Genomic DNA, 26,908 nt, shown 5'->3' on the forward strand with positions numbered 1-26,908 from the left:
GAAAAGAGACCAGAGGTGTGGCTTCTCACCAAAGGCTGACAGGTTCAAAGTATCATCAATTAAATCAATAAAGAAATGCTGGAAGCAAAACTACAAAGGCATCCAGGGAACGTAAGTATGCCAAGGACTGAGGCCTTGGCATATGGAAATAAACTAGAGTTAAATAGATAGGAAACTTACTTCCTTTTGAAAAGAGTTTTATTGCCAGAGAATGCCCGAGCCCCCAAACCTCTGAAGTCAGCTGAGAAAGCGGCTCAGCTCCCACAAAGGGCATATTCTTCGGTCTTGCCTTAGTTGTGATTCAGGAAGTTATTGGAAAAAGCCGAGGCTTGAAGAGACCAATGGACTGGGGAGCCGCTTTCCGAGAGAACGATCAAGACCCAAAGAAACATCCTCCACCTACAAATCAAGGAGCCCAGACGGATTTCAGAACTGCTTCAGCATTTCTGCTAAAGAGGACAGATATCCAGAGTTGAGGTCAATACCACTTTGTATCACCCCCTGCCCCCAATTTGGATCCCCCTGCCCATCATCTGGATGCCATGACTGGGGGACGCTTCGGGGCTATCTACTTTGGGACGGGAATGCCTGTATTTCGCCTGCAAGGCAATTATCTGGTAATCCGAAAAGTAAATTGTGGTGGTCACTAGTGCTGCTGCCCAAATATTTCTGCTTCTTTTCCTGCCAGGCCCATGGGGTCAGACTGCATCTCCTGGCCATTTTATAATTGAGCTGGGCAACGTGCCTACTCTAGTCGGTGAGTTGTGCTTGGGCGAGTGTCTGTCACCTGCAAGCAAGAGCACTCACAGCCATGGTGAGACCCTTCAGATCACCTTCCCTATAACCAGGACCAGTCAAGCCCGAGATAATGACTGTTGCCTCATCTGGGTCAGAGTGAGGATGAGCCAGAATGGAGCCCCCAGCCACCCCCTTGATGGGCTTATAGTGTGAATGAGAGATAAATCTTTGTTGTTCTAAGGAACTGAGACTTGAGGGTTGTCACACAGATGATTCATTTATCCTCACTAATATGTCCTCCATCAAAATCTGGCTATTGGGCACCTGGATGGGGCTCAGTCATTAAGCGTCTGCCTTTTGCTCAGGTCCTAATCCCAGGATCCTGGGACTGAGTCCCGCCTGGGGCTCCCTGCTCAATGGGAAGCCTGTTTCTCTCTCCCTCTGCCCCTCCCCCTACTCATGCTCATCCTCTCTTTCTCTCTCAAAAATAATTAAGTAAAATATTTGACAGAGAGAGACACAGCGAGAAAGGGAACACAAGCAGGGGGAATGGGAGTGGGAGAGGGAGAAGCAGGCTTCCCGCTGAGCAGGGAGCCTGATGCAGGGCTCGATCCCAGGATCCTGGGATCATGACCTGAGCCAAAGGCAGACACTTAATGACTGAGCCACCCAGGCACCCCAAATAAGTAAAATCTTAAAAAAAAAAAAAAATCTGTTATTTCCCTGGAACCGTCCCTCTCCTGCAGAACCAGACCCAGGGACTGTCAGTCTCAATGATAAACATGTGGTTGTTGAGCGTTAATAAAAAGGTATGTAGAATAATAATAATAATAATAATAATAAAAAGGTATATAGGTCCTGTTGCATTTATTTCTGTCTAAAAATTTCTCCATGGGGCGCCTAGGTGGCTCGGTGGGTTAAGCCTCTGCCTTCCGCTCAGGTCATGACCTCAGGTTCCTGGGATCAAGCCCCACATCGGGCTCTCTGCTCGGCGGGGAGCCTGCTTCCCTCTCTCTCTCTCTGCCTGCCTCTCTTCCTACTTGTGATCTCTCTCTCTCTGTGTCAAATGAATAAATAAAATCTTAAAAAAAAAATAAAAATAAAAAAAATAAAAATTTCTCCAAACACAAACCAGGATTGGCAATCTGGTAGTAATTTAAAACCTGTATTCCAAATCTGTATTCCAAATACTGTGGCAAAGATATTTAGAAGTCTTATTGGTAGTCGGTGGCTTTAAAACAAAGCCTGTTTCTTAAAGACCTTTTCCGCAGTAAATTTCAAGGGTTACACAGTGAACTCCAAGGAACATCAATGAGCAAAGACCAAACAAACCAACAAAAAACCCCAACAAGCACAACGCAGAAAAAGTTTCCTACCAGTCAAAGGAACAATTTTAAGGGCCAAGGGAGCCTGACCTCCTCTTGAACAACAGGCCAGAGCTTTAAGGTATTCCCAGTGAGGCAAAGTTCACTAATCCACCAATATTTTTTTCTGTGTGGAAGGTTAGCACCTCTGGGCACAGGTCTGACTCAGCAACCAGTCGCTGTCCTGCACAGTTTAATACATTTCTCTAGGTTCCACCAAGTTGGAATTTGGTGAACTAATTGTAAATAGGGAACAGTGTGACTGAATTTCTTTCCCCACTACTTGAGAATAGATTTTTTAAAACATTTTATTTATTTATTTGAGAGACTGTGCAAGTGGAAGGGTTGGGGCACATGAGAAGAGGGAAAAGCAGACTCTGTTTGGCATGGAGCCAAACTTAGGGCTCCATCTCAGGACCCTGAGCCGATATCAAGAGTCAGACACTTAATGGACTGAGCCACCCAGAAGCCCTACAAATAGATCTGTTGAGCTAACTAACGGGTAGAAAAGGTATTTTAGGTTTGGATAAGCAACAGGGGAAAATGGGACTTTTAAAGCACTGATATTTGGGGGGGGGCTGTGGGTGGCTCAGTTGGTTAAGTCTGCATTCAGCTCTGTTCATGATCCTGGGGTCCTGGGATCAAGTCCCAAGTTGGGCTCCTCACTGAGCGGGGAGCCTGCTTCTTCCTCTGACCTTCCTCCTGCTCGTGCATGCTCTCTCTCTCTTTCTCTCTCAAATAAATAAATAAAATCTTAAAAAAAAAAAAAAGCACTGATATTTTTATGCTACATGAATACTAATTATGTTCAAGTTGCCTAAGGACCTCTACACGTTTAAAAAAAAAAAAACTTAGTTAACTTAGATTCGAGGGTGTTAACAGAACTGAATTTCTTAAAAAATTAGTTCTCTGAGGCCAAGCTTCCTCTTCACCATATCTAAATTTAGCTGGTAGTATAATGTAGTCTTTGCTAATATATTCACAGAAACATTTAACTTTAGGAGGTGAAAGGGACCTTAGGTCGAGTCCAACATCCTATTTGCAGATAAGGAAATTATGGCTCAGAAAGATCAAGGATTATCCAAGGTCAGTCCCAGTAGTTTGGACCCATTTTCAGTTTCATGAGCCAATAAGCTCCCCATTTTGCAAGACTTGCCTGAGTTGAGCAGCTTGTCACTTGCAGTGACAGCACGCAGACAGACAGGATGGTCGCGGGCAAGCTCCTTCCTTGAGCCACTGACTAAGCCGTAAGTTGGAAGTGGGCTCACCGATCACCAAGGTTGTGTCCACTTCTCACATCCCATCATCCTCAACACACACACACACACACACACACACACACACAGAGTCCTCCAAAACCATAGTTTTTTAACTGTGTAAAACAAGAGCTAAAAACCTAACAGCTATTTAAGGACTTTGAAGAAAGTGGTAAATGTAAAATTTAATAAAAGGGTTTCGGTAACACTGTAGAAGGAACCCATAATTATCGCACACAGAGCAATCGGCTAAACATGAAATATTCTATGCAAAGAAACCTGAGTCATGCTCTCTTTCAAATGCACACACACCAGGTTCCCTTCGTTTGAATTTTAGTCACATGGCAATCCCCAGCTGTCAACGGGAAAAACACCTAAGCACTTACATAGCACTTGGTGGGAATAGAAGCATGGGCTTTTTGGAAATACCTATTAAAAAAGCTCCAGATTCTGCCTATATTCTTTAATATATCAGTTCCACTGTACCCTAAAGAAATAATAATTATGCATGTATTCAAAAATTTATCTTTAAAAGGCCACTTAACTTCCACTACTGAGAGAAAATTAATTATTGTCTAAACATACAGAATGGGTTAAATAAACTAAGTAAAACGATTACCCATTAATATAAAGGGACAAATCACCACCATTAAAATAATTTTGTAGGAAGGCATTTAATGATGTGAAAAAAATGTTCATTATATGTTGTTAGGTGAAAAGGGAAGGTGATGCAGTGTTACAGTGTACAAGATTATAATTTTGTATAAAAATCAAATAGCAATTCGTACACAGACAAGACTAGAAACTTCAGGTGGAAATGTAATCTGCTTTTATCTCTGGGTCATGGATTAGGGTAATTTTTTTCTCCTGGCTTTTCTGATGATGCCTTTTCTTTTTTTTTTTAAGATTTTATTTATTTATTTGACAGAGGGAGATCACAAGTAGGCAGAGAGGCAGGCAGAGAGGCAGGCATAGAGAGAGGGGGAAGCAAGCTCCATGCTGAGCAGAGAGCCCGATGCGGGACTCGATCCCAGGACCCTGAGATCATGACCTGAGCCCAAGGCATCGGCTTAACCCACTGAGCCACCCAGGTGCCCCTGATGATGCTTTTCAATTGCTTATAATAACCTAATCTTAATAATGCATTTAATTTAATCTTAATAATAAAAGTCATTTTATTTATTTATTTATGGATAAAGATTTTATTTGTTTATTTGAGAGAGAGAGCATGAGCAGGGGGCAGGGGGAGAAGGGTTGGGAGAAAGGGCAAGAAGCAGAGACTCTCCACTGAGCAGGGAGCTGGACACAGGGCTCAATCCCAGGACCCTGAGATCATGACCTGAGCTGGTCAGACACCTAACTGACTGGGCCACCCAGATGCCCAATAATCAGAGTTATTTTAGAATTCTGAATCACAAACTTCACTTCACGATGCAAAAGAAAAAGAAATTATTTTCCTTTTGTTTCAGGGAGCTGACAGCAGATCTGTGGTCCTGCCCCCAGGAACCCATGTGCCTGCATTCCCCAGCCCCACAGCCCTTTCCCTGCTCAGGACATACTCTCCCTGGAGCAAGCCTCTTAATAAAATCCACTAGGCACAAGCTATCAGTGACCAGGAACACCAGGCCCCCCAAGAACAAAGCTGTTTCATCAGTTACACCCTTGACAGTGGAAATTTAGGGTAGGAGGAGTCCTGATTTACCTGCCTGCACTATCGTCAGAGCAAAACCTATTGGTTAAACCTGGCCACTGTAAACGCACTTGATGGCAGAGATATGTTTGCTGGAAAGGATCACCGTGGGAAAGGCCACATATCCCTGTGTGACAATAACCCTCCTGCCACTGGCATAGCCTCCAATTCCCATCAACTTTAGCTGATTGAAAAAAAAAAAAAAAAGCCTGATCATATTCTCATATACAAGAGTGAAAAAGAGAATAGCAAAGATTCCTTTCAGAACGTCTGAGGCCAGCAGAAGCATCATCCCATCAGACACCAGAAGTAAGGCCGGGATTTCACCAACTCTGCTCTGCTACACACAACACACTCAGTGCCTAGGACCTGCCTCCTTTTTGGGCACTCATGAAAAAATTATAATTTCTTTAAAAATCAGAAGAAAACACACAAATTTTCAAGGCAAAAAAAAATGTTGTAATATGTCATATTAACACAATTGTCTTTATACCAAGAGTTAAAGACTTTTAACTTTGAATTTCATATGGAGGAAGAAGCACATGAAAACCAACTGCTCCTTGGAGAGGGGGGTGGGGGTGGGGTCCACGGAAGTTAGCCCCAGTTTACATTCTGCACCACATCCAGTCCCAGGTTAGAACTGACAAGATGCCAGACCAGAGTCTGCTTTGCATCTGCAATTTGAACTGGGGAACTGGTTTGTTTATAATTTTATTTCCTTAAAGCAACTTCAATTCTAGTAGTTAGTGCAACTAAATTTAAAGTCAAAATTTTAATGACATTTATTTTTTAAAAAGGACAGGCTATATTCAGCCACATGCTTTCTCAACTGTGCCTCATTATTAAAAACTGCCAAAGGCATGTGTTAAAAATATGGACTCCCCGGCCACAGCCTGGAGCCTAGGAGGAGGCAGGACTGGAGAAAATCCTTCGCAGTGGGGTGGGGTTTGTAATTCTCACCGGTCAAGTTCAAAACCATTGTTCTAGCTGAAACGAAATGAATGCTGTAAGAAGCCAGACCACAACTGAAAAGTGAGAAATCAGAATTTGAACGGGTTACTCTTGCTTTTAACTGGGAGGGAGCTCTGAAGCTGGTGTGGTGCCTAGCACCGATTTGGCAGACGCTCCCATTCCCCAAAGGGACCTGAACACATCTAATTGCTCTTTAATGAAATTACTATTGGGCAATTTATACCATGAGGCCCGCAGGCGATTTTTAAATTTTAAATACAGCTTTTGAATTTCCAGGTATCATCCACCCACGACTAAACCCATTGTCATGGGTTTAGAAACGTTTCACATGTGATTAAGTGTTGTCAGTGTGCTCCTCTCTCCCAGTGACTCCCAGGTTAAAGGTGACCATGCCTTCCTCCATAAAGAAGGCAGCTCACGACACAATACTAGTGCATTCGGGGCAGGTAGGCAGATGTTCTTTGATTCGCAACCCATGGGGCCGACCTTGACACAGACCACATGAAATATGAACAACAAACAGAAAGACCAATATAAAAGCTGTGTTACTTTTTTTTTTTTTTAGGTTAAGATTTGAGAGAAAGAGAGAAAAAAGAACACCATTCTGGTATTACCCATAAATGTATTCTTAGCTTGAACCCGGGCCAGGAGGAAGCAGGGGCAAAATGAAGCTACAGATAAGGGAATCCAAAATGTCAAACCCATGAGGTGAAAGAAATTTTTCCTTGAGCGTCCTTCTCAAGAACCTGAGCAACTCAATGAGGTGCGGTTTCTTTCCCAAGGGCCTGGAGCCTCTCCCTGCCACCCCTACAAGAGAAAATCAGAACAGGAGGAGGAATGTCGCTCTAGTGACCACAGAGCTCATTCTGTTTCTATCATCCCCACAGCCAAGCCCTGGATTTCTATCCTAGGTCCTGAGGAGGATACATGATAGGCAGTGAAACAGGAAATGAAAACTGTCTCCCAGCGCTCAGTAACACTGTCAAGCCAAGGAAAGGGGCGCGGGGGAGGGGGACAGATACAGACAGTTCAGGACATTGACCCTATTTCTCACCAAGAAGTTAGTTGTCAGTCCTGCCCCCACAGAGGCAAGAGAAGGTGAGTATCAACCTTCCATGTAGTCCTCGGCTTTCATAACACCACTTTCATCATCAGAAATACAGTCCCTTGGACTAAAAAGAAAATCCTACAGACACGTGCTGAGGGACAAGAGTACAGTGGGCCTGTGTGATTCTCTCCAGTGTGATCACTGCAGCACCCAGAACGAAACAGCGCATCCACCTAGGGACGGCTCTTCCTGCTACCTAATGCCCTGCGCTGAAGCTCAAGATGGCAATCTCATTACCTGCTTAAACAAATCCCAGTTTAAACCACCGAGAGGTTTAGCTTTCTGTCTTGATAAGCCACCAGAGCATACATACTTACTCCAGGGATGCTACCGACCATTTAATACGAGGCAGTGGTTACCTGGAGGCTTCCAGGAGAACTGCGGTGTGCTAGGTGGCCCCACCGGGCGGAACAACAGGTCTACCAGTAATGGGCTTTGCTCATGCACTTTAGCTTGACTGTGAAAGTCTGGCATATCTTTGAAGTCGAGCTGAGTGAAGACTGAGGAAGACGTGCCAACCGTTCACACGGCATTGCAAGCTGAACGAAAGAGATCACAAGACCCTCTTCAAATAATCTGGGAGCAAGTACGCACTGAGGGAGCCACCGATTCATGAATGTGTATTTATGACAGTGAGAGGCACTGCGGCACAGAGTCGGGATATGGCCATGAACCCGCCCCCTCAGCACTTACATTTGGGTCTGCAAGGACTGACCATTGATGAAGAACAATCAGGAACCCTCCAAGCAGGGTTCCCTCTTAGGCACAATAATCATCAAAAAGATAAGCTTGAGACTCCCTCACCATACAAGAACCTTATCATTAAACTTGAGATGATACTCAACCCTACAGAAATGTTTAAAACCACAGGATGTGAGTGTTGGAGGGACATCAGAGCTCTTTGAGGGACATGCACATTAAAATCACAATGAGATACCACTTCGAACCCACTGGAGCAGCTATAATTTAAAAAATGGAAAACACCAAGTGCTGGTGAGGATTTGGAGAAACGAACCCTCACACACTGTTGGTGGGGATATAAAATAGTGCAGACACTTTGGAAAACAGCCTGACAGTTCTGCAGGAGGTTAAACGTAAGCTAATATATGATTTAGCAAGTCCGCTCTCAGGTACACCCAAGAGAGATGGAAACATGTCCACAGAAAAAGTTGCATGTGAGTGTTCATAGCAGCATTACTCATAATAGCCAGAAAGTGGAACAACCCAAATGTCCCCAGCTGATGAAAGGATCAATAACCCATGTTATTGGGCGCCTGGGTGGCTCAGTGGGTTAAGCCGCTGCCTTCGGCTCAGGTCATGATCTCAGGGTCCTGGGATCGAGTCCTGCATCGGGCTCTCTGCTCAGCAGGGAACCTGCTTTCTCCCCCCTCTCTCTCTCTGCCTGCCTCTCTGCCTACTTGTGATCTCTCTCTGTCAAATAAATAAATAAAATCTTTAAAAGAAAAAAAAAAGAAAAAGAAAAAAATGCCTATGTTTAAAAAAAATAATAAAAAAAAAATAACCTATGTTATCTCCATGCAGTGAAGTACTATTAGGCAATAAAATGGAATGAAGTACTAATATGCATTGAGACATAGACAAACGTTGAAATCGCCATGCTAAGTGAAAGGAACCAATCACAAGAGACCACCTAGTATATTACTCCAATATGTGACATCTGTAAGAGGCAGAAAAATTAGTGGCTGCCTGACCTTGGGAGTTGTGGGGGCAAAAAGGAGTGACTGCCAATAAGTTTTCCAGGGTGGGGAGCGATGGAGTGTTCTAAAATTGACCGTGGTAATGGTTGTACTCTGTGAATACGCTACAAAACACCTAATTGTGCACTTTAAATGGGTGAACTGCATGTGAATTATATCTTTTTTGTTTTTTAAAGATTTTATTTATTTGTCAGGGAGAGAGGGAGAGAGCACAGGCAGGGAGAGTGGAATGCAGAGGGAGAGGGAGAAGCAGACTTCCTGCTGAGCAAGGAGCCGGATGTAAGACTCGATCCCAGGACCTTGGGATCATGAACTCAGCCTAAGGCATACGCCTAACTAACCAAGCCACCCAGGCATCCCTGAATTATATCTTAATAAAGCAGATCTTATGCATAAATGAAACTCTGGTCTAATCCCTTCATTTCACAGGTGACTTTTAAAACATAAATGCCAAACTGGGGTGCCTGGGTGATTCAGTCAGTTAAACACCTGCCTTTGGCTCAGGTCATGATCCTGGGGTCCCGAGATCAAGCCCTGCATCCAGCTCCCTGATCGAAGAGAAGTCTGCTCCTCCCTCTCTCTCTGCTCCTCCCTCCCTGCTTGTACATGTGCTCTTTCTCTCCCTCGCTGTCTCAAATAAATATATAAATAAATAAAATCTTTTAAAAAAATAAATTAAAATAAATGCCAAATTATAATTGCTTTTGAAGAAAATTTAAAATGCACGACCAACTTTCCCATATTTTTAAAGAAAATAAATAGTAAAAAATTTTAGCTCTTCCTGATGACTGATAGACATATGAAAATCAATTTTTGTGTCCACTATAGACTGATGCCCTCAGGAACCACAAGAACCTGTGCTTCTCAGGCTGCTATGACCTGAGTATTCTTTGTCTTTATTATAGCTTTCTCTGTCTTGCTTTTGGGCTAATGCTGTTAATTTCTTGCTGCTATCAATGTTACTACAGTGATTCTATCCCAAACACACTGTATATGAATGTGGAGAAACAAAATCAAGTCTGTTAAAAACTGTGCCTTTGGTAGGAGTAAATGGACTCAGAGCACAGGAAGTACTCTGAATGCAAAATGCAAAAGCATCTCCAATTTTATCTACTTTCCAACACTGATTTGGGTGGCTGGCTTCCTTCCAGGTTCTCAGACGCCTTCTGGCTTATCGCTGGCATGTTTCCAGAAGTGACGATCACTGTCATTAGTAATAAATGTATTCTTTTACTCTAACAATTTTTATCAAAGGCACAGCTAAATGTAATATGTAGTTGGAAAAAGAGGTTTCAACTCTAAAACTATAAATATGAGTATTGAAAATATTTTTCTGGTGCCATTTAGTTTGGGGACAGAGTGCCCTTCTTCATCATTAAGATGAGATTTTTCTAACGACTTAGCACTGGAAATTTATTATATCTGAACTCTAGACCTCACATATGAAAGAGATAAAAGCAACATCTTTATATTGGTTAACTTTACCAAACACATAACATATTTAATGTAAAGTTCATCTATGAGAACAACGCTGTTTTGATGAATATGAAGGCTGGACAGTTATCACTTATAGATGATAGCGGTACTCTCATAAACTTCAGCATCCAATTTATTTTTGTTCTACGTTGGGACTACACAATATGGAGAAAAGTTTGACTAAAAGAGTAGGTGCAAATCCTCACTGTTTTTTGAACAGTTTTCCTTGCAATCCGGGGATTTCTGTTATCAAAACTGATTCAGGGGGCACCTGGGTGGCTCAGTGGGTTAAGCCGCTGCCTTCGGCTCAGGTCATGATCTCAGGGTCCTGGGATCGAGTCCCGCATCGGGCCTCTGCTCAGCAGGGAGCCTGCTTCCCTCTCTCTCTGCTTGCCTCTCTGTCTACTGTGATCTCCCTCTGTCAAATAAATAAATAAAATCTTAAAAAAAAAAAAAACTGATTCAGTAACTGGGAAAGATCTCCTGAAAATGTTTCACAAATAGCTGAACACTGAAAAAAACTAACAACTCCTCAGCTTGCATGTAATAAACACAAAAATCAGATGAAAGCATCTAAACCTTATAGTAAGTGCTATAACTTTAAACTGGACAGGTTATTCATTTACCTGTTGTATAACTGACCTATGCCAGAGTGAGAGCATTTGCCAAGCAAAAACTAAGTCTTGCCTAAGATTTGAGTGTGGTCTACTTTACTATAGTGGTATATTAGCCTGTGCAATTTTATGCAATTTTATATGGACATTTGCACACAGGCCAAATTTTTTAAAAGACTTCAGAGCCACCAACTGGCCAATCAATGGTCTGTTTGTAAGAATTCAGGAGAAGCTAATTCCAAGGTCTACAAAAAAATGGGTTAACCCAGCAGCAACTCTGTACCAACTAACATTAAGTGCTTTCTACGTGGCAGGTTCTGTGCTAGGAGCTTTATGTACAATATCTGATTTAATTCTCACAACCCAATGTGGTAGGCCTTCTTATTATGCCCACTTTACAGATGACAGAACTGAAGATGAGAAGTGAAGGAACTCACCCAAACATTACTTAGGTGGTTTCTGACATGCTTTTTAATGACAGCTTTTAAATAGACAAAAATATTTTTAAAGCAGAACTTGAATGAAATGTTTGGACCCTTTTCAAAAACTTCCACCCTGTACATAGCAAATATCCTCTGCTGAGCAACAAGAGAGCAACCATTTATACACCAGTACTTATGCAATCTAGTATAAAAACAGGTATAGTAATGCCCCTAAATTATTAGAAAATATCACATGATCCTCAGTATTCTGTCAAAGAAGACACAAATGTAGAGAATGCATCTGAAGCATGTTTTTCTTTTTTTATTTTTAAAATGGCATGTCAGCTTTTTTTCTTAAAGATTTTATTTATTTATTTGACAGAGAGATCACAAGTAGACAGAGAGACAGACGCGGGGGCGGCCGGTGGGAAGCAGTCTCCGGGCTGAGCAGAAAGCCCAATGTGGGACTCCATCCTAGGACCCTGGGATCATGACCTGAGCTTGAAGGCAGAGGTTTATTAACCCACTGAGCCACCAAGGCGCCCAAAGCACGTTTTTCATAAAAACTGAAAACTTCCTAAGACTCACAGGAGTAAGCCAGTCCTGGCAGTTAACACAGGTAAGAACTCACTGATGTTTAACTGGTTTGATCCCCAGAAATGCTTGACAAGCAAGAGTGATACTAAATAGATTAAGGATCTTTTTCTTTTTTTGTTGTTGTTTTTGTTTTTGTTTTTTTGTGGTAAAGATCGTCTAGAATAGCAAACCACAGGAATTTCAGCAATACCCCTCCTGGGAACCTCTTGTAAAACCCAGGTTCAACCTTCAAGGCAGCATCTCCAGACCTCCAGCCTGATCCCAGTCCTACTTCCTGAGTCTTCAGGATGAGTGCTAGCTCACCTGCTCTCACCCTAGTGGCTGCGGAAGCAGGAAGGCTGGAATTCTTTTAATGCTGTTCCCAAACTCTCAATCTCAAGATGAAAACTACATAGGAGATACGAGTCACTTCTAAGCCAGTGAGCCTGCGGTGATTCCCCAAGCACCTTTTAGGCACAGGATTATTGCATTACAAGAATGAAGTTTGAAGTCTCAGACCATGAAGAAATAGTTAAAAATTAATCATACACTAATGGTAACAGGGACTGGCAAAACAAACAACAATCTCCTCCCAACCCACAAAACTGAATCCTTCCAGGACACACAATGTCAAATTTTCATCTACCTATCAACAAACAGGATGTAACTATTTTATCCATAGTTAGATAACTAAATGTATTCCTCTAACTGTGCATCATAAAATGTTATAGTTCAACTGAAAATAATACATTGTTAACTTTTTACAGCAATTAACAGATTAGGGTTATGTTTTTAAAAAGAGTTCTTACCTTTTAGAAATACATATGAAAGCATTTCCCACTGAAATGATGTATCTGAGATTCATTGTAAGTCATTCAGTTTAAAAGGGGAGGTTTGGGGAGCGCCTGGGTGGCTCAGTGGGTTAAAGCCTCTGCTTTCGGCTCAGGTCATGATTCCAGAGTCCTGGGATGGAGCCCCTGCTGAGCAGGGAGCCTGCTTCCTCCTCTCTCTCTCTGCCTGCCTCTCTGCCTACTTGTGGTCTCTGTCTGTCAAATAAATAAATAAAAATATTTAAAATTTAAAAAAAAATAAAAGGGGAGGTTTGGACGTAACAGATATGATAGGACATCAATGGACAGAGAGGCCAAATGATGACTAGCACTTTTTGGATAAACACTTTGGTTTTGTATAACGTTTGAAATTTTCCTAGATAAAAAGATTTCTTTAAATTCCCAACACTTTCCAAACATTCCTACAAAACAGTGAGAGGACAGTGGAACATTAGTCACCTTTGGAGTAAAATTCAAATGGGAACGAACTGGAGAAGTCCCTTTTTTGGCCGCACAGATGCTGTTGGTGGAAACAAACATGTCAAGCTCCTTTCCCTCTTGGCTGGGACAAATTTCAACCTGTCTGCCCTAACCAGAAACATGGAACAAAGATACTCCGGAACTCCACCCTGCCCTTTCACCAACAGTAAATTAACTTTAAATTACTCTAGAAAGGTGCAAGGCTCATTGGGGCAGACATAGCACCTATTTAAAGAAATGTTGGTGTTTCCCAATCCATGTATAATGAACATATAGCTCAAGACAATTCAAGTCATTTGAAACAAAAACAAGAGTGAATCATAAAATGAGTATAAAGAAGCCCAAAGTTGTGCTTTCCCTATGATTAGCACTTTGGTGCAGGTATGGTTATTTATCTGTATACTATTATATATGGTTATTTATCTGTATACTGTTATATATCTGTATACTATTTTCTTCTCCTTTCCTTAGTTCTCCTGCTGTACTGCTAGTACAGTAACACCTGCTTATTCTACCTATTGCATTATCCAGCATGGAACCCAACTGTATTTGGGGAAGGAATTTAAGAGGGAGAAAGGGAGACAGATAACAATGTGATTCTAAATTCTACCCTTACACCATAGTGGGCCCTCAAATATTCGTAGAATACTTGCTTTCCTGAGAATGAAGCTCCTCTGTCTAACTCCTCCTCTTCTGGCTTTGTCCCACTTAGTAGAGGACATGTTGACCTTTTTCTCCCCTTCTGACTCAAATGCTTTAATAATTCAACTTGTATTACTGATGGTCTCTGGGACTTTACTCCGCATGACCCATGACCTGTTTTCTGGTCAGAGGTGTACTGGTAAATGTTTAGCAACTGGCTCTCTAAAAATAAAGCCTTGATTTTCACTGTTCACCAATTTCCACAGTGTAAACACACCCACTGTAGCCAATTTCAAGCTACCGACACAAGGACATTGAATGCAGAGTTAGGAAGTAATGGGTACAGCCAGCTCTCAGAGCCTGTAGGAGCAGCACAGCACGTCATGGGGACTCATCCTGGCTGGCCTCGGATAATCCCAGTTTATGCCTGTGGTCCTGGTATAATTATTCATGATACCCCTCACCACTCTTTAAAAGTGTTGATGATAGGGGCATCTGGGTGACTCCGTTGGCTAAGTGTCTACCTTTGGCTAAGGTCATGATCTCAGGGTCCAGGGATTGAGCCCCGCATCGGGCTCTCTGCTCAGCAGGGAGCCTGCTTCCCTTCCTCTCCCTCTGCCTGCCTTTCTGCCTACTTGTGATCTCTGTCTGTCAAATGAATAACAAAAATTTAAAAAATATAATAAAGTATGAATCATAAACAGACAGCCTCAACAAGTTCTCTGATTCATACACACAGAGTTTAGTGACTTTTGGAAATGCCATAGTATTTGAGTAAAATCAAGCCAGGCAACGGGCTTCAGACCACACTCCAGCTTGGAATCACTGAAGCCAAGTATCACATGTAGAGTCTAGCCCAGGGATTAAAAACTAGTTAGCCCCTGTGGGACCTGTAGGCTTATTAAATCTCAGTGTTCAAGGTCACCCAAGTCAGTACTTACCTAATCCCCTTTATGACAACTCAAGAGGCCATCCTTCCATCTAAGCTTTAATACTGTTGGCAACCCAATCGGTACTGACTCACATGGATGATGGAGTCTGGCAGGGGAGTGTGTGGGTCTTGGTTTTTCAGAGGGTAGGACCGCAAGGAAAGTCAAGATAAAATAGCTGTCTTTAAATATCTAGTAAGCAGTCATGTAGAAGAGAGACTGGACACAATGTGCGGCCAAGGTAGAAGCTATGAGAGTCTGATCTGACTTAGTGTAAGGAAGGGCATCTAACAGCACCACCCATAATAGCTAACATCTGAGTGCTTACATTCTGCTGCAAGCCTCATCACACTGCTGACCCATATCAAGCTTGAAGTCACACAAGTCCACCCCTGTCTCTCTCACTCCTGGACCACGTACCTCAGGCTGTAAAGGAGTTGTGTGTCCAAGAAGCCCCAGAGGATTCCTAGTAAGCAACACTGCCCAGACTGGCCCCAACTCACAGAGGTTCATGTAGGCTCACACTGTCCAGAGGCACAAGCTAAAGGCCCTGTGGCCCAGATTCAGCATAGAGTCAAGGCCAGGTGCACCAGAAGGTTCATGTGCTAGTCTTAAAGGCAACAAGTGCCCAGAAATACCCATGTCCTCATCTACCAGAACGAAGTTTGCTAGGCTATGGGTTAAAAAGAAGGCCAAAAGGGGTGCCTGGGTGGCTCAGTGTGTTAAGCCTCTGCCTTTGGCTCAGGTCATGGTCTCAGGGTCCTGGGATCAAGCCCCACATCAGGCTCTCTGCTCGGCGGGGAGCCTGCTTCCCCCTTCTCTCTGCCTGCCTCTCTGCCTACTTATGATCTCTCTCTCTCCGTCAAATAATAAATAAAATCTTAAAAAAAAAAAAAGAAGGCTGAAGAACTCCATGCAGCTGTTCTGAATTCTGAAGCCTTGTCTGATTCATGCAGCTTTTACAAAGGCGAAGTGCTCACTTTCCCAATCCTTCTCATCTCTTTTGTGCCTTACCTGCTTCACTCAAGGGTTGAGGTATCAAGATCTGAAGATCAAAGGAAGAAACTTGCTTTTTTAAAAGTTAACTTCGTCCCGGCTCCAAATTAGCAGTAAAATAAATGACAGTCTTCTTAGTCACAAAGTTGCCAACATCACCCTCAGACAGGGCACGCTGTACTCCATTTCAGGAGCTGCAATGGGGCAACTTTTGAAAGTAACAATGAGGTCACTGAACTGTGACACAGGCCACATATCCCGCTTCAAGAGACGTCAGAGGGAGTTCACTCAGGATGTGATGTTAGGTCAGTTTGGAACATACCCTGAAACCCAGGCCCAGTCTCAGTCCAGGCAAGATGAGTTCATGCAAATTCTGAGATTTTACAAAGTTTTAAAAGCCTCTATGATGAAATAACACCAATAATATTAATATTAATATTAAATGCCCTTTATTAACAGTCGCTAGTGTTAATAGCAAAATATCTTTTACTATGCACACACCAGGGTGCAGTCATTCTATTCTACACTTACTACATTTTCCACATTTGGTCCTCACAACGAATAAAATGGGCTCCATGAGGCAGAAGACATGAACAGACATTTCTCCAAAGAAGACATCCAAATGGCCAACAGACACACAAAAAAGTGTTCAGCATCACTCGGAATCAGGGAAATACAAATCAAAACCACAGTGAGATACCATCTCACACCAGTCAGAATGGCTACAATTAGCCAGTCTGGAAACAACAAGTGTTGGCGAGGATGCAGAGAAAGGGGAGCGCTCCTACACCATTGATGGGAATGCAAGCTGGTGCAGCCACTTTGGAAAACAGCACGGAGGCTCTTCAGAAAGTTGAAAATAGAGCTACCCTATGACCCAGCAATCACACTACTGGGTATTTACCCTAAAGATATAAATGTAGTGATCCAAGGGGGCATGGGCACCCCAATGTTTATAGCAGCAATGTCCACAATAGCCAAACTATGGCAAGAACCTAATGTCCATAACAGATGAATGGATAAAGAAGAAGATGTGAGAATATATATATATATATATATATATATACTGCATAGTATTCCATATATATATATGCATAGTATTCCATAGTATATGCATAGTATTCCATAGTATATACTATATGCATAGTATTCCATTATATGGAATACTATGCAGCCATCAATACCCCCCAAATCTTGCCATTTGCAATGATGTGGATGAAACTAGAAGGTATTATGCTAAGCAAAGTAAATTAATCAGAGAAAGACAATTATCATATGATCTCTCTGATATGAGGAATTTTGAGAGGCAGGGCAGGGGGTCATGTGGGAAAGGGATGGGAAAATGAAACAAGATGGGACCAGGGAGGGAGACAAGCCATAAGAGACTCTTAATCTCCAGAAACAAACTGAGGATTGCTGGGGGGGGAGGGGGAGAAAGGGATGGGGTGCCTGGGTGATGGACACTGGGGAGAATATGTGTTATGGTAAGTGCTGCGAATTGAGTAAGACTGATGATTCACAGACCTATACACCTGAAACAAGTAATACACCACATGTTAATAAAAAAAAAAAAAAAAAAGATAGGGGCGCCTGAGTGGCTCAGTGGGTTAAAGCATCTGCCTTCAGCTCAGGTCATGATCCTGGGGTCGAGCCCCGCATGGAGCTCTCTGCTCAGCGGGGAGCCTGCTTCCTGCCCGCCCCCCTGCCTGCCTCTCTGCCTACTTGTGATCTCTGTCTGTCAAATAAATAAATAAAATCTTAAAAAAAAAAAAAAAAAAGATAGGCCCCCATTATCTCTATTCACGAAGTAGTCCCACAGAGTGCCTGGGTGGCTCAGGCAGTCAAGTGGCTGCCTTCATGATCCCAGCCAGGGTCCTGGGATGGAGCTCCACATGGGGCTCTCTGCTTGGCAGGGAGCCTGCTTCTTCCTCTCCCTCTGTCTGACACTCTGCCTACTTGTGCTCTCTCTGTCAAATAAATAAATAAAATAAAATCTTAAAAAAAAAAGAAGAAGAAGAAGTAGCCCCAGAAGTTGAGGATCTCACCTTAAGGCTATACTGTTATTAAACAGTGCTGGTCCACCTGGGGGGGCACAGTCCGTTGAGTGCCCAACTCTTGGTTTTGGCTCAGGGCATGATCTCAGGATCCTGAGATGGAGCCCTATGTCAGGGTCCACACTCAGTGCAGGGTCTGCTTAAAACTCTCTGCCCCTACCTCCCCCACACTTTCTCTATCTAAAATAAATAAATCTTTTATAAAAACAAAACCAAAAAAATACCAAAAACAACAACAAAAAAAAACACATATTGCAGTGAGGCTCTACATTTAGGTCTGGTGGCTCTAAAGCTCTTTCCACTACAGAACACTACTCACACTTCCGAAAGCCCTCTAGGATCTTGAGCCTAGCCCGGCAGAGTCAAAATCTGAAATCAGATGGTTTTACCCTGAGCCCCTGGGCCCTCCCTCAGTTTCTCCACCTGAAGAAGGAAGATCATGATAGGATCTGTCTTACCATAGTCTGAGTATCTTATAAACAGCAGAAATTTATTTCTCACAGTTCTGGAGTCCAAGATCAAGGTGCTGGTGGATTCGGTGTCTGGTGAGAGCCTGCTTCCTAGATGGCTGGCTTTTGGCTATAACCTCGCTTTCTGAGGTCTCTTTTATGGATGCTAATCCCAATGGCTCTACCCTCTCGACCTAATCACCTCCCAAAGGCCCCACCTCCTAATACAGTCACCTTGGGGGTTACAAGGTCAATATATAAGCTCTGGGGGGACACACAAGCATTCAGTCCATAGTCGTACCCATCTCACAGGGTGCGAGGAGTGTTTTTTCAAATAATCCATGTAAAGCGTTTAGCTGCGGGTCGGCACGTAGTTAAGTGCCCATGCCTGGCCAGTGCCTGGCCACTGTTATTTCCACAGACCCTCAGTTCAGCTTTCTGCCAGAGGGGCACAGACTGCAGACGCTTATCTCTTCTGAAAATTTTACAGAACACACTTCTTTCCCTGATATAAAGAGTAGACTTATTGTGGCAGAAAAGAGAGCCAGCTAGCTGTCAGTGGACTTAGACCTCCGTCTGAATTTTGGCCCTGCCCATTCACTCACTACAAAGTCTTCCAGCAGGATCCTTCACCCCTCTGAGCCTCTCTTTCCCCATCTGTGAAATGGAAAGTAGGGTTGGTAATTTGCATACTTTCATAAGAACCTAGGCATACAGATGTCGCGCAACAACAGCTACTCTGATTACTGAAAGTGACTACTGCAAGTACTCACTATGTCATGACTTTTTCCTGTCCTCCTTCCCAACTACAGAGGAAATCTGCTAGAGGTCCAGACCATTATTTTGATGCAACTGGCTCTAAAAATAACATTACCTCACCCCTTCGAATTGACGGAGAATATGAACACACACGTGTGATTAGCCAGCTCTAAGCATCTAAGAGATGGCATGAATTAAGTAATGAGATACCAAGCTTGACAGCTGCACTATCTGGAGAAAAGGTCTACTTAGAAATTCTGTGCAGTACGTTCGGTACACTGAACAGTTTCCATATCTGAATCAGAATACTGCCACGCAAGGTGAATCCTGACCTATGTATTAAAGCTAAAGCACATGGAATTAAGTATCATAGAAGTAGAACTTTGATTTATTTTTACTCTCATGGCATTTGGTTTGTTTTAAAACGACACATACATACACAAGCCAGGCAATCACAAAAACAAAAACAAAACAAACCCCTGAAACCAGTCAATGAGAACTAGTTCTCCTTTGTTTCCCTACTAATTCTGTTTCTAAAACCATGATGGATTTCTGTTGTACTCACTTTCTGTTCCTCCTCCAAAAAGAATGTATTCACCAATCCCAACAAAAATAACTTTAAAGGCACCGAGGTGGCTCAGTCGGCTGAGCACTGGACTCTTGCTTTCCTCTCAGGTCATGATCTCTGGGGAGTGTGACTGAGCCCCAAGCTGGGCTCCTGCTCAGTGGAGAGCCAACTTGAGATTCTCTCTCTCCCTCTCTTCGCTGTCACCTCCCCACACTCATGCATGTGTGTGTGCTCTCTCTCTCTCTCAAATTAGTAAATACATTTTAAAAAAACAAACGCGGGGCGCCTGGGTGGCTCAGTGGGTTAAGCCGCTGCCTTCGGCTCAGGTCATGATCTTGGAGTCCTGGGATCGAGTCCCACATCGGACTCTCTGCTCGGCGGGGAGCCTGCTTCCTCCTCTCTGCCTGCCTCTGTGCCTGCTTGTGATCTCTCTCTGTCAAATAAATAAATAAAATCTTTAAAAAAAAAAAAAAAAAAAACGCAGAAAGGGGCGCCTGGGTGGCTCAGTCAGTTGGCTTTTGCTTTCTGCTCAGGTCATGATCGATCCCAGGGTCCTGGGATTGAGCCCCACATCTGGCTCCCTGCTCCTGGGGGAGCCTGCTTCTCCCTCTCCCTCTGCCCCTCCCCCTGCTCTCTCAAATAAATAAATAAATGAATGAATAAATAAAATCTTTAAGCAAAACAAAGAAACATACAAAAAATGACTTAAGAAAGAATTATGTACAAAGTTGTTGCTGTAGTGATGTTTATGATATAGAGACCCCCGCTACAGCCTAAAGCTATGAGATAAAGATTAAATAAATTTTGGTATATCCATATATCAATCCAATATAATTAATATAATATAATATGATATAATATAATATATATTAATATAATTAATATATTTTAATATAACGTTAAAAAACGATGTCTTAATGCCATAAGAAAATGCTTATGCTAAAATCTTATTTTATTTATTTATTTGTTTTTAAAGATTTTATTTATTTATTTGACAGTCAGAGATCACAAGTAGTCAGAGAGGCAGGCAGAGAGAGGAAGGGAAGCAGGCTCCCTGCCGAGCAGAGAGCCTGATGTGGGACTTGATCCCAGGACCCTGAGACCATGACCTGAGCTGAAGGCAGAGGCTTTACCCCACTCAGCCACCCAGGCACCCCTAAAAAATGTACATTTTAAATATGTGTTTTCTCTGTCTGTGAGTACTTTTTAACTGCTTTTCTCCTACATTTTTGTATTATCCACTATTTTTACTGGGGAAGGGTAAAAAAAAAAAAAATCATTGAAAGACTGAGAGTGTCAGAGCTAATCAGATAAAACGTTTTGGCTTTTCTTATTCTGATCCTATATTTTTTTAAAACTAAGTCAGTCTGAGGTTGTCTCTGCCAGCTCAGTTGTCCTGTCCTGTGGATTAACAGTGGACAGGATTCTGTATGTGGATGATGACAGCTGGCATTTGTTGAATAACTGCTATGTCCCAAGCAGGAACCTACATTTTTAATATATACTATCTCATTTAATCCTCACATCAACCCAGCGAGCTAGTATGATTATCTCCATCTCATCATACAGAATTGAAGTAGAAAGGTAAAATAATCAGCCTGAGGCCATTCAGCTTCATTTCAAACTGAAGCCATCCTGAGTATGAATGGCTATACCATTAACAACACATTAGGTCCTCTCAGCATTTTATAAGGACTATTATTAGTTTCAAAATATTTGGGAAATGAGCTGACTCTCTAGGGTGCTACTTATGTGTGCTTCAAAGAATCAAAGCACCAAGGAGCAGGCTGAAGGAATCTCCCAGTTGATACTTTATGGAAATTCCACTGAAGGACTTTTGCCAAAGTCTATCTTATAGACAGACACGGCTACCTCAATGAGGTGAAGAAAATGTCACTTGTACCTTATCTCCCTGACCTCAATCAAATGTTCATGTCCCCAAGGTGCAAGGCATAAGAGAAAGAACTGGATCAGCTATAATCCGACTTCCAACTTAATTGAAGACAACTAACACTCATGAAACAATCAGCACAAGGCAAAAAAACCCAAAACCAAAACCAAACCAGAGCAAACCATAATTAAATCTTAATCATGTGGCAGAGTAGATAACTCGTGTAGGAGTCACATGGAAAGAACTATCAGCTCTGAAGTGTCAGAATTTGAAAGGTGCAAGAAACCACACCTGAAGATCACCTAGCCAACTCCAGTATCTCAAGATGAGAACTAGTAACTTGACAATTACATAGCAGTAATGCTGAAATAAAATCAAGAAAATTAAAAAAAGAAAAAGAAAAGCCTTCCAAGGGTTAGTAGTGAGATGACAGTACTTTTGATGGAAACAGTGGCCAATGCTCCCATCTCCTGCTTTAGCAAAACCAACCAGCCACGGGTCTGGTGTTTAGATTACAGTCTTGTGAAGAGTCCCTACACTGAGATTTACATTTTTAAAACAATTAGAAATAACTGAATTGTTTGTTTCATTCCATTCATTGTTTTTAAACATAAACATTTATGAACCGCACTTTAACCTCGATATTACCAAACAGAAACACACCTACTCACACCAGCATTCCAGATGCTTATCTGAGAGAAGTGAGATCTGGCTCTCTTGAACACACTTCTGGTTTAGGTAGTAGACTCAGGTGTCTGTGCTGTAAACTGGTAAGCAGGAATTATTTGTCTAGCTTCGATGCCTCCACCCCAACACACTCTTATATTTTATTTAAAGCATCTAATAATCTGTTATAGTTGCTCACATAAAATCTATCAGTCATTAGAAAATAGGAATATGCTTAACTCTAAGTGGTTTAGAGAACCTAAATATGAACTGATAGAGCACTATCTTTTTTTTATAAAAAGATACCGAAACATCAAAAAGATACCCAAAAGATACCTAGGCTAGGTGTAAAGTTATCAAACCTAGTTTTCACTGGGAAAGTTTGGTAGTGAACACAACAGATGTGACTCGGGACATGTAAAATTTATTTCAAAAATGTTAGTTCAAATTTGAGAAAAGAAAACATGGTAGGATAATGAAAAGTTGATTTTGATTAATCATTTTAAAGGTAATATAAGTAAGAGTGCTGGTTATTGAATTTAAGTAACTAAGGTGTTTATTTTTATAAAAAAATATAAACCACTTTAATTTCTGACACCAAACATACAGGCATAAAATTGTATTTTTCTTGTATTCTAAGATAAAAACCCCTACGGGTTTGCCAGCTCAAATTAAGGCTCAAAATTATTTTTTCTATGCTTCCAATCTATTACTAAGAGTGTACTTTAGGGGCACCTGGGTGGCTCAGTGGGTTGAACCTCTGCCTTCAGCTTGGGTCATGATCTCAGGGTCTTAAGATGGAGCCCCGCATTGGGCTCTCTGCTCCGCAGGGCACCTGTTTCCCCCATCTCTCTAACTGCTTCTCTGCTTACTTATGGTCCCTCTCAGTGTCAAAAAAAAAAAAAAAAAAAAAAGAGTGTACTTTAAAATTCCTCAAAGAGTACTTCAGGGGTGCCTGGGCGGCTCAGTCCTTAAGCCTCAGTCTTCGGCTCAGGTCATGATCCCAGGATTCTGTTATCAAGCCCCACATCGCGCTCCCTGCTCAGGTGGAGGCTTGCTTCTCCCTCTCCCACTACCCCTGCTTCTATTCCCTCTCTCGCTGTCTCTCTCTCTATCAAATAAATAAAATCTTAAAAAAAAAAAAAAGTACTTCGGGGCACCTGGGTGGCTCAGTGGGTTAAGCCTCTGCCTTCGGCTCAGGTCATGATCTCAGGGTCCTGCGATCAAGTCCGGCATCTGGCTCCGGAGAGCCTGCTTCCTCCTCTCTCTCTGCCTGCCTCTCTGCCTACTTGTGATCTCTCTCTGCAAATAAATAAATAAATCTTTAAAAAAAATTTTTTTTAAAAGGTACTTCAAACGGTGTTATGCTCTCATAGACCATTTAAGCTATCTGTAATACAGGAAATCTCAATATAGTTCTCTTTCAATATATTTTAGCAATTTACATTGCAAACTGTCATACAATTTGTACGCGTGGATCAGAGAGATAACTAAAATGTGGTTTCGAAAGAAGTAGAATAGGTTAATAAACCGTAAGTAATCAATATTAAGCCCATAAAGAAAGTAATTTTCCAACAAGTCTCCATAACAACAACAGCAACAATAACAACAAAAAAACAAATTCAAGTGCTAAGTAGATGTTCTCCTTACAACCATTGCCAAATCCGCTGCGTGACTTCAAAGTTCCAGACAAGACTTTTAACTTTCAATCTAAACTTTTCAGATCTACAAAATACAAGTATCAGAGTCACGTCCCACACCAGTATTTCCCAAAGTCTGAGAGTCTAAAGATAGAAACAAAAAAGTTTGCCAAATATCAAGTTTTTACAGATAAATCCAAAACCTATACTAGCAATTTCTCAGTATCAGACATATGCAAATGATGTTGAATGCAATCATTAATTAGCAGTGCATTCTACTTACTTTGTTTTTTGCCATTTATAAGCTTCATTAAAGACACCCAGAAAAGAGGTAACCGGTTGAATGAGGTTCGGCTCAGATAGGAGAAACCAGTTGTAAACTTGATCTACAAATTTACATTTCACAATGTCCTGCAGGGAAGGTACTCTTATAGACTAACATCATATACAAGCTTTAGATTGTGAAATAACGCATTTCAGCTTTTTACGCCTCACATTACCATTAGAAACCCTCAACCCTACATCCCTAGTTCCCGAAAAAAAAAAAAAAAAAAAAAAGAAAGAAAAAGAAAAAAAGAAAAACCACCTCCAATTATCATTGGTCCACATAGTTCCGGCCCACATGGTATCAGTGGGTGTGTCGCTGCCAACAGGTCCACTCATTGGCTGCGAAGAAAAAGCATTTAATAGGCTGTGATTTGGGGGGTTGTCAAACTCCACGCCTCCAGGCCTGGCGCTTGCCAATAGACCCGAGGTACTGGCGGCTACTCTGCGATTCAAAGGACAAGGTGGCTGCCTGAGCGCCAACCCCAGAAAGACGAACTCTGAGAAGGAAAAGGGTCAAGGAGAAAGGAGAGGGCGGTTCCAGCTGTCCCTCCAGCTCAACGCCTACTCCCGGACCCCGAGAAATGTTCTCACACGTGCATTTTCCCATCAGCAAATTAGAAAGGCTGGCAGTGCGCTGACTTTTTTTAGAGTCGGGACCGAGGGAGCAGCGCAGGGTCCGCATTCTATCGGCCCATTCTACAGACTGAAGCGAGCAAGCGTGAGGCTCAGGCGGCGATGTTTAGTGCCTGGCGCCCCTGGGGAAAGAATCAGTCCCGGGAGCCCCCTCCGCACACTCCCCCGACAGCGGGCGCTGAGGCGCACCGGGCGCACAGCAGAGCCTGCCCCACCGCTCCCGGGTGCCGGGCCCGCGGGATGCGCCTGCCTCGCTCGGGCGCTCCCCTAGCGAGGGACTTACGCGGCCTGTTCTTTCTCCCCGAGTCCATCCTCCTTCGCAGTCGGCATTTCTTGGCCGGGGAGTCGTGCTGAGGGGGCGGTGGCTGCGGCTGGAGCTCGGGCAAGAGCGGGAGGCGCGGGGGTGCCGCCTCGCCACTGCCCGCGGGGCCCCGATTGCAGAGGCGCGGCGGCTGGACAGGCGGCGGGTGGAAGCCGTTGTGCAGCAGCCCGTTCACGGCGGCAGCGCCGGTGTCGGCGGGGGCCCCCGGGGCGTGCGTGGCCGAGTGCTCCGGCCGCCCGCCCCGATCGCCCATGCCGGGGGCTGGTGCGGCGGCGCGCGGGCCCCGGTTCAGGCGGCCTCGCTGGAGGTCATTCTCGGGCGTCTTTATTTCCTCGGATCCTCCCTGCGGTTTCCGATTCAGCAGCCGCAGAGCCGGCGCCGGGGGATGGCGAGCCCGGCGCTCCTCCCCTTCTCCCACCGGCTCCCCCCGCTCCTCGGTGCTCTGCCCCCCGCGCGCCCGCCCCGCCGCGCCGGCCGGGAGCATGCCGGCTCCCGGCGCGGAATCCGGGATCCCCGAGGACCCCCAGCCGGGGCCCCCACAGCCCGCCTCCCTCTGATCCCCGGGCCGCGCGACTTCAAACGCGGCTTCCTTGCCTCCCAGACCTGTCCCCGCTACTGAGCATGCCCAGTGCTGCCCGCCACCGCCACCGACGAGTTTCAACATGGGGACTGAAGTTATCGGGGTTTGCAAAGAGATGGGCGGGTTGGGCTTTGTATCTCGGAGCAGCCGAGAGGGGACTGGGCGAGGCTGGCGCTAGAGGAGCGGGCTGTCTGGAGGAGGAATTACGGAGGAACACAAATATTTGTAGAGGTTTCAGGTTTGCTAATCCTGCCCGCAGTGGGCTAAACACCTTTGCAAGGTCATTCACGTTGTCCCTTCCAACACCCCTCCTCTCCTTGCTTTGTGAGTGTGCCTGTTTGGTTAAGTGACCAAACTACTCACAGGCCCGAGTGGAGGGAGGAGAACGATTATTTATAGAAAGGTAGGCCGATTTGGGAAGCGAAGGGAGTGAAATTTCTTTACTGGCACACAGGCAGACCATGTGCTTCCCTGGAGTTGTCTTTGCAGGGAGGAAACCTAGGAATACAGTGTAAGGACAGTGAAGGACACAGCTGCAAACGGGATTAACCGGTGCTGGAAGAGACCAAGTAAACAGAAGCAGTCCCAAGCTATAAAAAGCGCTTTCCTCACCCAGAAAGGACTTCAAGAGACAATGTCATTCCATTTATAGAGGAAGGAGTTGCCTGTGTTTTAAGAAGGGAAGGCAGCATGGAAGGGTGGTCAACACCATAAGCTTTGGAGTCAGAGCTGGGTTCAAATTCCAACTCAGCCACTAGCAAAGCCATGGAAAATTGCTGGAGTTACCACACCTGGCAATCAGAAACAGGGCTGGACATGCTCAGTAGGCAGAACAAATTTGGGTGGTGAAGACCTTACCAAAGTTATGTAATCTCTCGAGGCCTCAGCTTTTGAATTGAACCAGGCCCTATTGTGAGAAATCTACCTAAAGTAGCTGGTACAATCCTGGCACACAGTAAATTCTTCAAAGAAGCAGTTATTTTAATGACATTGTTATTAGCAGTTCACCCTTCAAGTGAGGGGAGCAAACCATGCTCGCAGCCATATTTGCTGTGTGATTACTTATGTGTGATGTTCTCCATCATTTGTATGGACTGAATCTGCAAAGGAGAGGCCAGCAAGTGTGGCTGAGTGGACTGGGCCCCTGGGTTGCCAAGACCCCGGGCCTTAGGGCATTTGGCAGCAGTTGGAGCCTGTACTCCGGATGG

General features: G+C 43.6%; 1 protein-coding gene across 10 annotated transcripts in view; it reads right to left on the reverse strand.

Annotated features, from left to right (window-relative positions):
* Positions 1-26,908, reverse strand: part of PANK1 (pantothenate kinase 1) — a 108,532-nt gene that overhangs the window by 29,967 nt on the left and 51,657 nt on the right. Inside the window, exon 1 of one of the 10 annotated variants that reach the window (XM_059398094.1) lies at positions 25,082-25,859. The exons of 5 other annotated variants lie outside the window; for them this stretch is intronic. In XM_059398094.1, the coding sequence (XP_059254077.1) occupies positions 25,082-25,784 (703 nt within the window). In that variant the 5' untranslated portion in view covers positions 25,785-25,859. Of the gene's footprint in view, positions 1-15,829; positions 15,991-24,121; positions 24,362-24,424; positions 24,453-25,081; positions 25,860-26,908 lie in introns of those variants that run through there. 4 more of the 10 variants (XM_059398095.1, XM_059398098.1, XM_059398096.1 and 1 more) reach the window with 4 other exon arrangements.

The sequence above is a fragment of the Mustela nigripes genome, chromosome 4, assembly GCF_022355385.1.
Source record: "Mustela nigripes isolate SB6536 chromosome 4, MUSNIG.SB6536, whole genome shotgun sequence".
In the NCBI taxonomy this organism is placed as follows: Eukaryota; Metazoa; Chordata; class Mammalia; order Carnivora; family Mustelidae; genus Mustela; species Mustela nigripes.